We start from the raw sequence: 13,448 nt of genomic DNA on the forward strand, positions 1-13,448 counted from the left end.
TCGTGAGCTACAGCTCACTTCATCGGATGCATACTGTGGAAACTGCAGAAGACATTATATACACAGAGACCATGAAACAATACCTCCTCCCATCCCACTATCCTGCTGGTAATAGCTTATCTAAAGTGATCACTCTCCTTACAATGTATATGATAATCAAGTTGGGCCATTTCCAGCACAAATCCAGGTTTTCTCACCCTCCGCCCCCCCCCACACAAACTCACTCTCCTGCTGGTAATAGCCCATCCAAGTTGGGCTTGCTTATCATACACATTGTAAAGAGAGTGGTCACTTTGGATGGGCTATTACCAGCAGGAGAGTGAGTTTGGGGGTGGGGGGGCGCGGAGGGTGAGAAAGCCTGGATTTGTGCTGGAAATGGCCCAACTTGATTATCATACACATTGTAAGGAGAGTGATCACTTTGGATGGGCTATTACCAGCAGGAGAGTGAGTTTGGGGGGGGAGGGGGCGGAGGGTGAGAAAGGGAGGAGGTATTGTTTCATGGTCTCTGTGTAAATAATGTCTTCTGCAGTTTCCACAGTATGCATCCGATGAAGTGAGCTGTAGCTCACGAAAGCTTATGCTCAAATAAATTGGTTAGTCTCTAAGGTGCCACAAGTCCTCCTGTTCTTTTAGTGAAATATATGTCATTTGTGTTTATGTATCAAACAGAGAAGTGTATGTACATATGCATTCCATCTGTGACAGACCAGTGAACTCACTGACACCCACTGGAGTTCACTGGTCTATCACAGGCCAAATGGGATGATCTCTAAGGGACACTGTTTTTTCTACAATGGTCCCCACTGTAATGTCTCGGCACTGATGGGTTGGGGGGGGGGGGGTTTCTTTGTATAACTATTATGCACATGCGCTCTAAGATGTAGAATCAGACATCTTGCAAATCAAAATATCACACACACACCCCTCTTGCCCTCACCACAAGTGTTGTTACTTGAGTATATTAGTGAAATATATATTTTGGGCCCACTCCTGTCACTCTCATTCCTTTCTTGGGTAGCAATCCCACCAACTTCCACAGGCATGTAGCCTTAATAAGGATAGCAGGATTGGGCCCTCAGTGTATTAGCATGTGCTTATCTACCCCACACCCATGATTGTTACTCTAATATGTACCTGTGAATTTGACCACACATATGCAAATTTAACACACCCACGGGTACATTTACGTCTGAATTCTACTACTCTTCACTCATAAAAGTGAGAAGAAAAGACAGACAAATGTATCCCTCTTTGCTCTAAGAAATAGCACACGTGATCAGAGCACCTACAGAAACAATCCATAATGCCAGCCAGCAGCTTAATCCCAACATTCCAAACTACCACCACAAAAATTAACTCACCTGTGGAATTTTCTGTTAGACTCCACTTGCAACCTGAACAGTCTGCTGCTAGGAAGCCTGACAATAAAATGCAAGTATAAAATGCTGAACAAAGGGCAAAAATATTGCAGGGAGTGGTATAACCAGAATAGCCCATGTACGGACAAGGAATATGCCCTCTTCACTCCACTTGTGAAGGACAACAACTGAACAGAAGTCATTCTTGCCCTTCATGGAATTAAAAGCCATATTCAGTGTCCACATATGGAGTATCACTAAAATATTAGATACGCTAAGACTATATATTTCTAACTATATTTTACATTACATAAACAGTTTAGGGGCAGGGAGTGTGCAATTATTACAGATGATCCCAGGTATTAATACTCTCTATCAGATCATTAGTGCAAAACCTTTCACCAGGAAGGAGATTTCTTGCTAATATTTAGATCAGTGACATAATCAGGCCACAGAAAGCCTGACAGGCAGGGGCTGCTGTATGTTCCTAACAGCTATGGTCCCCATCTGTTAATGCTCTCCCCTCCACTCCCAGGGAAAGTGTGTGTGTGAGGTGAAAATGAAACAAAACAAAAAACACAAAACAAAACAAAACCAGACAGACACATGACCAAAGATGGATGCCAAACTGGGACTTCTCCACATCCCAGAAAGTTCCTAAAATCCAGGTTCTCTCCCCATCTGACCCACCAGTCACTTTAAACAAAAAAGATAAACTAGTCTTGAATAATTTTTTCAAGTTACAACAGACTTAAATCTAAATGAGTTTTCAAAAGTTAGGGTACATGTCACACTAGGATCACATATGAACATCAGCATTAGCGCACACTGTCGAGCATTTAATACGTGAAGGTATAAAGCAACTATTGTTCAGGGAGTAGAGTAATATGTAACCAGATACTCTCTGGGTTCATCTAAAAGATGCCTTTCCGAGCATTTCACTGGCTTGTTCAGCAGTGAACATATTTCTGCTAACACACAGAGCTACATTCATGGCTGACAAACAGGCCAAGATATGCAGGTTCTTTTCTTCACTCACTTTTGTGTGTGTTAGAAATGGAGTAAACCTGTGTTCATCAGTGCAATAGGCTCGTGTTAACTGTTCCTTATGGTTAATTGAGTGCCTACGGTTGGTTTTACTTTGAACCCCATTTTGATGTGTTTTCTTAGGCCAATCCAATGGTATTTGATTTAAAGGCAGAAGACGGATACTGTAAAATTGCCATCATGAGGTTCTCTATTAATCCTCACTCAATGGCTCTGAGATCAAATTGGCTCAGTTAACCCGCCAAATAAAGTTTTCCTGCCTGTACCGCAAATTCCGTGTGGAATCCAAAAGCGCACCTGGGGCTTGACTCTTCAGTCACCCTTCCGCTATAAAGGACAATTCTGACTGTGGAACATGAAGGAGAGTGAGATAACATCTTTTACCTCACCCACCTTGTCTCTCTAACATCCTGGGACCGACACAGCCCCAACAACACTGTACACAACTGTGGAGCATGCAGCAGACTAGAATCCAGCTCCCTCTCATGGAATTCTACCAGCTCCGTTGGGGTCTTCACTCGGGAACAGAGATGTGTTCTTTTGAGTTTGCTAACTGGAGTCAACTAACGTGAAGTAAAATTCTAGTGAAGGCATGATATGCAAATTGCTTTGTCTTCACTAGGATTTCACTTCATGTTAGTTAACTAACTCGAGTTAAGAACACACTTTTTTCCTTGTGAAGACAAGGTCATTGAGAGAGTCCAAGCTTCCTGCCTTTTCTCCTCCAAAGTAACACCTAAAACTAACACCTATGCCCCCCACCTCCCTTCCAATAAAGCAGTCCTGCTACAATGACCACACACTGTTCTTTGTTCTGTTATGTGCCAGATTGCCACAGCCTATCCTTTCACTGCCTGTAGACAGTACATTTTTAGGGCAGGAGCCTGTTAGCTGTTTGGCACACATTCCCCACTGTACATGTCCTATGCACCTTCAGCACTGTAAGCAATAAATCAGAGTAAACACATGACTCAAAGCCATAGTAGGTGTAGCATAAAGGACAGTTTTTACAATCAATATTTTTTAAAAAGCATTTTCTTGCATTGTGTCTTTGTTGTGTAGCAGGTGGAGACTATTTATTTTTGGTACGCTACTGCCTTTGGCAGATTACTGCTTTTTAACTCTGCATATCTGTTGATAAAAAAGGGTTTAGAGGCTGGGACTGATGACTAAAACATATATTTGTGTGTCATAAGCCACACACATCACAGGTTTTACTGAGTGTGGTTAGCTAGTATGGTACTAAGAAATTCTTGGGCGCGTGTTCACCTCAAGAGGGATCCACACAGACAAATACTCAAAGAAGAATTAAGCAGCCCCTTCCATAAGAGGTCTGTTTGTTCTCTACCTCACGGCAGTGGTTCTGAACCACAGGTACATTTACCTCTGGAGCTACACAGATGTCTTCCAGTGAGTACTCAGCTCATCTAGATCAGTGCTTCTCAACCTGGAGGCTGCAACCACCGGGGGGAGGAGGGGTGCGGTGCGGGATGGCTTTAGGGGTGGCAAGCAGGATCCCACAAAGCTAAGTTTCATGCTTCAGCTCTGGGCGGCGGGACTTGGGCTTCAGACAAGGCTCACAAGTGAAAAACAGGTTCAAGTATCACACTAAAATGTAAGTACAATATTTATATTCCAATTGATTTATTTTATAATTATGTGGTAAAAATGAGAAAGTCAGCACTTTTTCAGTAATAGTGTGCTGTGACCCTTTTGTATTTTTATGTCTGAGTTTGTAAGCAAGTAGTTTTTAAGTGAGGTGAAACTTGGGGTATGCAAGACCACTCCTGAAAGGGGTACAGTAGTCTTGAAACTTTGAAAACCATTGCCTTAAGGGACAACAGAACAGGTTAAAAATTCTGATTGATACAGGAACAGAAAGAAGTAACTCCCAGTGTTGAAAAAATAATTCTGTTATAAATATTGACAGGTAACATTTTCAAAAGCTCAATGTCTTAGAAGCCCAAGTTCCATTTTCAAAAGTGAGATAGCACTTTTAGAATCTAATTCCTATATTGCATTTAGACTTCCTGAGTGCCTGTCATATCCGAAATGGGACTTAATGTGCTTTTGAAATTCTTACCCAAGAATCTCAGTACAAATGCATTTTTTAAGATGACACATTGTGATTTAAAAGCTAGCAGTGGGTTAAATTCATTGAGGATGTAACTTCATTGACTTGTTGACTCCAGTGACTTCAAGGGAGTTGAACCAGAACTTAGACAAAACAATCTACAAGATCACTGCCAATTTGGCTTGACCTATACTGAAAGTAAACACCCATGATTTCAGAGGTTAAGGGGCAACAGAGCCATGAATACAGATGCAATAAAATATATACATTTACATTCTAAAATACAATGAACACACGGTTTTGTGCACATCAATCTGCATCTGCTAGAGCTTGAAAATACACAGAATTTGTTTTATCAGGGGAGAAATTGGACGGCTCAGGGGAATAGAAAATAAGAGCCTCTCACCGACAGGTCTCCTGTTCAAATCTGTCCTAGCCAGTCGTAACAGATGGCCATTTCTGAAGGCTGTTCAGTAACTTATGAACTGAGGGACTGTCTCAGTCAGTCTCCTAGTGGACAACTTGTCCATGTCACAAACACATGCTGTTGGCATTTTTGGCAGATCCAGTGGAGAAGCAAAAGATGATATAGGCAGGTAACAACTACTCTCTACCTGATAAAAGGAGCTCCCGCCAGAAGAGGGTTGAATCAGATCAATGGGATCGTATGTAGGAAGATCATGCTGCAGCTGCCTTTGCGACACCTATTCTCAGAGTCTCAACATCTGAAGATTAGACAACTTAGTTCATGATTGCCTCCTGTGCTTTGTGCCTTGTAAGCAGGATCCTATGAATATTTACCAAGCTTCCCCTGGAAGATGCTTTGAGTTTGCTGACTAAAATCACCGGGGGAGGTAGAGACGAGGAAATTGAAGGATCCTCAGAACTCCAAGACCAGGAGGAGCCACACACATTCTCTCCTTGAAAACGGGAGAGAAAATTACTGTGATCTCAAGACCAACTATGGGAATAGTAAATGGTGCCATGATCAATTCTGAACAAATTCCAAGCTAATGTCCTTTCTCTGGGTCTCCCAGTGTCTCTGTGCTTTAGCCTGGGAGCTCTTGGGGCAAGGACTTTCTAACAGCATAGGGCACGCTGTCAGCACTTAATTGGTGTGGAATCCAAGACACCATGTGTACAGCTGTTATTTTGTAGAACATTCTAGTCTAGGAATAGCAGCTAGTGAGTAGCCTCCCTGGCAGAGAGGGCTATTTGAGAGTCCACAGAAGAAGAGTTATGTAGGATAGGAAGTTACCTCAAGAGTTATTTCTGCCCAGGAATAAATTAAGCCAAAGGAGTTCATTCTCAGTGGGGTGAGGATGGAGTCAAATTCAGATCTAGGCCCGCCCTTTACTGGAAAAGATCCAGGGGAAACTACTTTAGGAGCAATCGCTCTTTGCATCTCGTAATTTATTTCGCAGCTTCACACTGACTCAAAACCCCTTGTGCCCCCTCCACTGTGAGAAAGGGTTGCACAGTGACATCTGGAACTGCTCCAAGCACACTGCCCTCCTGACGGACTTGAGCAGCCAAGTAATTAGCACCCCTGTGCCATAGTAAAGCCCTATTTCCTGTCCAAGCGCGTTGCACGTGGAAGCCTGACCCCCAAGGGGAAGACAGGCTCCTGGGGAGGGGCTTGAGTGGCTGTGTCATGCAGCCACAGATAGAATGCGTAAAGGTGGGTGGGCAGCAGTAGAAGTCGCCGCCCCAAGCCTTGTGTTCTCATGCCAAAGTCTGCAGTGCGGAAAAATAGGCCGATTCCTCTTGCAATCTTCCTACACAGCTGGTTACTGCCTGCGGATTACTGCAGTCACATGAGCTGCTTTACAGCAAAGCCCAGCTGTCTTCATGAGCTGAGAAGGTCACTGGGAAGACACCCGGCTCAAGAGAGAAACATGCTGCCCTCCACCGGGCAGCTGAGGGCATGATTTGCTGCCAAAGGCAACAAGGGGCAGCAGCATTAACATTCCCCTCCTGGTCACAGGGCAAGAGAAAAATGGCTTCACATTCAAGCCTGTCATCATGACCCACCCAATGACAGCAGAGAGCAAGTATTTGCCACCTATGTCAGTCTCACCCCATTCATTTGCTGGGCTGCAATCAGGGGAGGGTGGGGGGGCACAAGATGGTGGATTTGCCAGGAAGTGACAGAATGGTCAAGTTGGAATTTGCCAGTGGCTATTCCCAATTTGCATTTAGGATTTGAAAAATCGTATCAGATGACTGCTCCATAAGGTCTGGGTACTCTGTCTACAGCAGAGGCCAGTACTTGGTGATTCAGACAAAGGCCACACACTGTGTTAACTAGCCATGCTGTACACTGAGGTGGCAGAACATTCCTTCCTGACCCCTGTCATGATCTGCTGACACCTTGAGGCATGCGGACTGATCACTCCTTTCTTAGCACAAGTAGCTAGAAATGTTATCCAGCCCCTTTTCAAAGCCAGCAGCAGCACTGGACTCTTTAGGGAATAGCAACCAAAGGATGAAAGTGATACGTTCTATAAAAGCAGAAGCACAAACGTCCTGTGTGACCAGCTCATAAAATTAATTCCCAAACACATGCTGTCTTCACCACTATGCCATGCACACCATTTTCGGGCCCCACCTCTAATCCTTACTCACAGGAGTACTTCCATTGACTACAGTGAGATAGCTCACATGGGTAAGGGCTACGAGATTGGGCTCTTATTTAAGTCCTAGAGGCACAAGGTTTTTAAATCAGTCTGTGCTGCAGACTACATGATGAAGGCTACACTGACTGGGCCTTACTCTTTCTGGGGTGAAAGAGGAAGACTGGGTCTGACTCCACTGTGAAGGAACTTCAATTAACATACATGTCAAGGCTATTCCCCTCTTAAAGGGACAGATGTACAAACACGCTTCAGTGCTTGAAATTAAATTAAACAGAAATTTATTTGGGAAAGCCCCTGTTTGCAGCTTAACTTACAAGGGATTTCTTCTGCCTGCAGGGGACGTTTATAGGAGGAACCGTCTCACTTCGTAAGATGCCTTATACAGTTACAAACAGCTTGCTGGGATTTGAGCCAGCTTCCCATTTGGATCAAATTGCATCCCTCTGCCACTGACATCCATTAAGAGCGAGCCTGTAGCTCAAAGCTGCCCTCAGGTTCGACTATTTTTCTCCCACCAAAGAAAACCCCCATAACATTTTCTAATGGACTCTTTACTCTTTTCCTAAAAACAGAGGGTGCCCAAACTTTGCCCAGCTAATAGCCCTGTGGGCAACCTGCCAGGATTCTGAGAGCCATGCCCTAGTTGCGTCAAAAAATTCAGAGTGCAGCCAGCCTCATCAGAAACAGAGAGGCACAGAGATGGTAGAGCCCCTCCTGATTGAAACTGATTCAGGGTAACCCCAGGCTGCACATCAGTGTCCTGTGGGCCACGGTTATACCTCGGCATCACTTCAGTCAACCCTGCCTTCAAGGGGAGAGTACGGGTAGAAAAATGATAATGCAGCTAAGGGCATACAAGGCCCAGAAGAAGGCTCTCAACATGTGGTCTGAGGGAAAATCTGCTTCTCCCAGGAATTATATCAGCCACCATGGAGCCTGAAATTGCACCAAAAGGACCAGCTGCAGCAGGTGCCACTTCACTCCCCTCTATGCAGGACCCAGACACCAGAGGACCAGCAGGGATCAGAGAGCACAAGGACCAAAAGGTTCCCCCTCCCTCCAAGTCTCCCTCTTGTGGGCTGGCACTCCCTTAGATACCTCACCAGCTGTCTGTTCATGGAGGCAGCTTGACTAGGCCCCTGAACAAAGGAGGGGGCTACTGCAGTACTTGTTCAAGGCTGCCTGATGACTGATGACAGAGGATGGTGAGCAAGGAACTTTGGACAGTGAGAGTGGTGGAGAAGATTGAGTGAAGGGGCACTTTTTTGCATGGTGGCTGCTATTAGAATGGAAGCTCTTTGGGGGCAGGGACTGTGTCTTCCTACATGTTTGAGGAACCCTGAGCACATTTTGGCCATTGCCACAAGCAAAAAATATATGTTTGTAATCATATTTGGCATCAGAGTCAGGAACAGAGCCCAACCTTTCCTAAAAGTGTGTAGAGCAGAGAGAGCTTGGCTGGAATTTAAGGAGCAGCTTTGGGGTTGATCTTGTTCTGCTGCCACAGTTAGACAAATCCTGCTTTGAACTTGTAAGCCAGGCAAAATGACTCTGGATGCCATTGCTGTGAGAAAGGGAGGGGATGCACCACTGGCTGCTTTGTGGACTATAATTGTGTTTACAACAAAGTGCAGTGCAGCCCAAGCACTGCAAAGCAAATTGCCCTTTGTTATTTAATTAGTGCAGCTCATCAGGATGACACCATCCAGCCCCACCCTTGGGGGGAAGCAGTAATGCTACCTTTTCTACATCGCTGAGCACTCACAGCTCCCTGTGGTCACAACTGTTTGAAAATGGACCCACGCGGTCCTGAGACCGGGATGTTCAGCTGAGGGACATTTTTCTTTGTAAGCATTTGTCCATCTAGCTCTGTGTCTCCACATGACACCGCGTGGTGAGACATGCCAAATCAATAGTCTGTCATTCCCCACCCCCAAATAAGGCTGTTCCCCCATAATCACTCCTCCTCAGGCAAAAGCCTGAGACTGACTTGTCAAAGTTGCCTAAGTGATTAGGCACCCAAATCCCACTGTAATTCAACAGGATTTGGACACGTAACTCTTTCAAGCAACTTGGAAAAATCAGAGCGCTCGTGACACAGGGTGCATCGTCATTAGGAAGAAAGGACTTGCACTGAGGAGCCAGAACTCTTTCTGGCGTGATCACACAGAAATGGTGGTTACATTTAGGGAGTGGGACGCAGAACTGCTTTTAAATCTCGCGGCAGAAATGAAACCCACAAGCTGCGATTTTTAAGATGCAAATAAAATTAGAGGCCCAAGTAGATGCCGAGGTCTCGCTGAGATCAGTGCGCTCTCCTCCAGCTCAGAGCAAAGGGGAACATATTGCAGTGATGATGAACGAGGAGGGTTGCTGTCTATTTCTTTAAATGTAATGTTAATGCCTTGTAATCAGCTTTAATTTTTAAACAGACCCAGCCCTCCTGTCCATTTCCCCTAATTCATGACACGTGGAAGGTAAATGGCCCTGTGCTTAAACCAGGACAGCATCAGCTGTGACAGCTGGAGGGACTAAGTCTCAACTGCCTGATAATAGGAGTGGATGTCAAAATTCTTTTGGGGGGGGGGGGGGGGGGGACCAGGGAGGGCAAGGGAGGTAGGGGAGATGCTACAAGGTCATCAGGGAGCTGGGAAGCAATGTTTTCAGACAAGGTATATAGTTCACTGCACTGATGGGAAAGTCTGCAAGGGGACGCATGGGGGGAGCAGGCACTCCCCCCCCCCCCCCCCCCCGATTTGCTGCTTGGCTTGTACTGAGCATGCTCAGTAACATTGCTGAAGCCGGCTGCCCTCACTTTGCCCCCCCACTATCGGCAGGGCACGGGTCACCCCAAAGATACTAGAGATGCTCCAAGCAGCATTCAAGCTGAAAGGGGGCTTAGTGGGGACTCCCAACTGCTGACAGTTCACCCTCCTCTGTGGAAACTTGTAAACCATCGATAGCTCACAGAGATGCCTCTGAGAAGCAAGGGGTGTGTGTCTTTAAAATGTACCAGATTGCACCCAATAGATAATTAAACACAAATCCAGGCAAGAGATGACTACAGATGTCCCTATAGGGCCAATCCCTCTCTCCTTGCAAATGACTCAATTCAAACTCAGGTTGCAGAGATAAAAAGGGCAGCCTGAGAATTCAAGGGAGCTGCTGCGACAGAGTCATTTGTGTGACAGAAGCATCCAAACTGCAGGTGACACTCCCCACTCCCACCAAGCTGATGACAGTGGAAAGAAGAAAATGGAAGCGGGTATATCAGTTGCACTTTGCATTTATAAAGAGCCTTTCATCCAAGGATCTCAAAGCACAGCATAGGCCATTAAGACAACATTCCCCCAGGCGGGTATTACACCCAGAGTAAAAACAAGGCACCCAGAAGGTAAGCGACTTGCCCAAGTTCACATAGCGGGAGAGCTAGGAATGGAACCTAGGCTTCCAGCTCCAGTCCCTGCTCTAACCACTAGACAAAACCTCCCTCCCTGTTGAAATCAAGGCCTTAGGAAAAGCTCGCTTAGATCGTGCAAGCCTGCAATATGCCCATGCTTGTTCTTGGGGGACCAAGGTATTTGGATTAAAGGAGAAAGCAGGCATCCAGGGCAGTACACAAGCGAGTTCTCGGCAAGGCTATTTTTAGCCCCAGTTGGTGGGCAGACACATATTAATGGCAGCAGCCATCTCATCACCAGTCCTATCCTGTCAAAGCAAAGGAGCGCAGAGCCCGGCACAGCCCAGTGCCAAAAAGCCAGCCGAAGATGGGGGTGCAGTCAGCGCTGGCAAAGATTAATGCTCAACAGCAAGTTAGGGCAGTGACAGGAGGAACATGCAGTCTAACACCCTGGGTTTTAAAGTGGCAGCGTTTGCCTTGCAAAGGGGAGCAAGCATTGTTCTGTGCTGGCAGGGCCCAAGAATGGGCGGTGCCAGTGGAATAGGGATCCCAGCCACTGAGTGCAATGAGTGTGGCAGTTCTCAGGCAACAATGCTTCCCATCCTCAGACCAGAGCATCAAAAGGCCCAGTCAGAGTTAATCTTTCACTGAAGTGCTGGGAGTCACTTTGGGAGGGAGAGGAAGCAGGCAGCACTGAGCCATTTGCCACATGTGATCAGAAGACTGCAATTCCTTCATCATGCAAGAAGCGACTTCCTGTTTACCTTGTGGTTTCTCCTGGTTTTGGATGCCAGCGGGGAAGGAGTGCAGGCATGGAGTGAGCGAGCATATGCAGAAAGTAGCCAATGCAAATCTTTGCCAGTCATTTGACAAAGAAAATGCTGGCCCCTCCCGTCTGCTGGTCCATTCAGAAGCCATCTGCTACAATCATCTTCCGTGCCCCTTCTTCAGACCATGTTTGAATCCCCCTGCCTCAATGCATCAAATTCAAACTACTACTTCTCAGACCCTACAAGAACTCTCTCCCCATCTTGTCCACGTATCTCTAATTAAGCCATTCCCCCGCTTCACTCAACACCCCATTTGGGCAATTTTCCCTGAAATCGAGACTTACAAGGGAAATATATTTTTAAAGGTAGTTTGGCGTTTACACCAGATTAATGTGCAAGTTTCCCTTCATTTTTCATTGTGCAACGGGCCACCACAATAACCAGATCATCAGTGCTCTACACCTCCTTGCCCCTGAGGCATTCAAAGGCAAACACGGGTAATTTCTCATTCTACAAGTTTGTCCTACGTGTTAGTCCCTTGATCTTTATTTTCATTCTGTAGGTCTTTGGGTGATAAACACAATGGGCCCCAGGCTCCTTTCCCACCATTCCTTTCCCTGATACACTTTGAATTGTAACTGTTTGTACAGAGCGTGACAGGACCCTAACTCTCCCCACATGTCTGGAGGTCCACCTGCTGCACTCACATGCTCTCCTGGGTCTCATCGGCATAGCCCTTTACATGGTGACAGAAACAGGCTTCCACCTGGTGGCTGTTCCTTAGTTTGATCTTGCCCAGGAAGTACAGATCCCTCAAGCAAGCCGAGGAAATTTGCTGCATTTCATCTGATTTTTGTATCTCAATCACATCGCTAATTGCCATCACGTGGTGATAAGAAGCTGCAAGTGCCTGCCCCTTTGAAATGAGAAATACCCATCTAAATGCCTGTTTACCCTACGCTAATTTGTGAGGCATGCTTCTATACAGATGCCTATTTCCTTTGTTTGCAAAAGCACAGGGCTCGATAATCCCCCTTTGCTCACGTCAAACAGGCCTAATGCTCTCTCCCTGCTTTCATCACAGCCTGATAATCCTGCCTCGCCCTCGCCGGTAAGCCTGTCTCACTTCGGTCATGCTGAAAATTGTTACTGAGAAATTTACATCTCTTTGGCAGGCTCATCTTCATGCCCATCTGCACCCAGGACAGAAAACCAGCAGAAAAATTAGCATGATTAGCTGTCCTTCTAGCCAAACAGATGCCTAGACTGGAAAAGCAAAGGGTCTACATGTCAGAACTGAGAGGCACCAGCAAAGCTATAAGTGGAATGGAAGAGCAGGGGATGCTACCAGTCAGGATTGAGGTGCATCAGCAGAGATCTTTGCGGGGGTGGAGATGCACATTGGCTGTACCCAGCTCAAGGCAGTGTAATTAGTTCCCCAGTTTTCCCTTAGCTGTTTCTCTCTAAGATCAGTGCAAGCTTCCTTCCTGACAGCCCCAACTCTTTCCCCTGCTCCCAACCTCATGCGTTCTTTTAATCCACCCTCTTTAGTTGGGAATCCGTACAAGTTAACTCATACAACCCTTCTTCTTCTTCCAGACTGCTGAAAAAGCCATTTATTCTGCAAAGCCTTCCAGCTGTAATGACCACTGGCCACTCTGTGTTTGTAAATTGTTATATAATGGACCCACTGATGCTATTAGACTAAGCTCTGTGGGGCAGTGATTCTGGTCTGCCTTTGGCATATTATACCTCCTGGCCAAGGCTGTGTACAGTTATGGCCCTCTATAAATAATATGTAGGCACAAAATTCTCCAATATTTAAAAATGAAACGCCATTGAGATGATCTCAAGCCCCAGATCCATTTAAAAAGGGAGGCTGCAACGTGAAGAGATCCAGTCAATGGAAACTGCACTGCCCGGCAGTGCTGCAGTCTTTCCTTCCTGACAGTCTTCAAGAGTCTGTCTCCCTGTCCCTATCCATCTAAACTAGGGCTGTTGATTAATCGCAGTTAACTCTCACGATTAACTAAAAAAATTTAATCATGGTTAATCGCAGTTTTAATCGCATTGTTAAACAATAGAATACCAATTGTAATTTATTAATTATTTTGGTTTTTTTCACATTTTCATATATATTGTATTCTGTATTGTAAT

General features: G+C 45.7%; 1 protein-coding gene across 4 annotated transcripts in view; it reads right to left on the reverse strand.

Annotated features, from left to right (window-relative positions):
* Positions 1-13,448, reverse strand: part of NRF1 (nuclear respiratory factor 1) — a 106,578-nt gene that overhangs the window by 17,420 nt on the left and 75,710 nt on the right. For 3 of the 4 annotated variants that reach the window (XM_048836739.2, XM_048836740.2, XM_075124579.1), the window contains one exon: positions 1,365-1,421. The exons of the other annotated variant lie outside the window; for it this stretch is intronic. In XM_048836739.2, coding sequence (XP_048692696.1) covers positions 1,365-1,421 — 57 coding nt within the window. The remainder of the gene's footprint in view (positions 1-1,364; positions 1,422-13,448) is intronic. 4 annotated transcript variants of the gene reach the window in all.

This window comes from Caretta caretta, chromosome 1 (assembly GCF_965140235.1).
Source record: "Caretta caretta isolate rCarCar2 chromosome 1, rCarCar1.hap1, whole genome shotgun sequence".
Taxonomy (NCBI): domain Eukaryota; kingdom Metazoa; phylum Chordata; order Testudines; family Cheloniidae; genus Caretta; species Caretta caretta.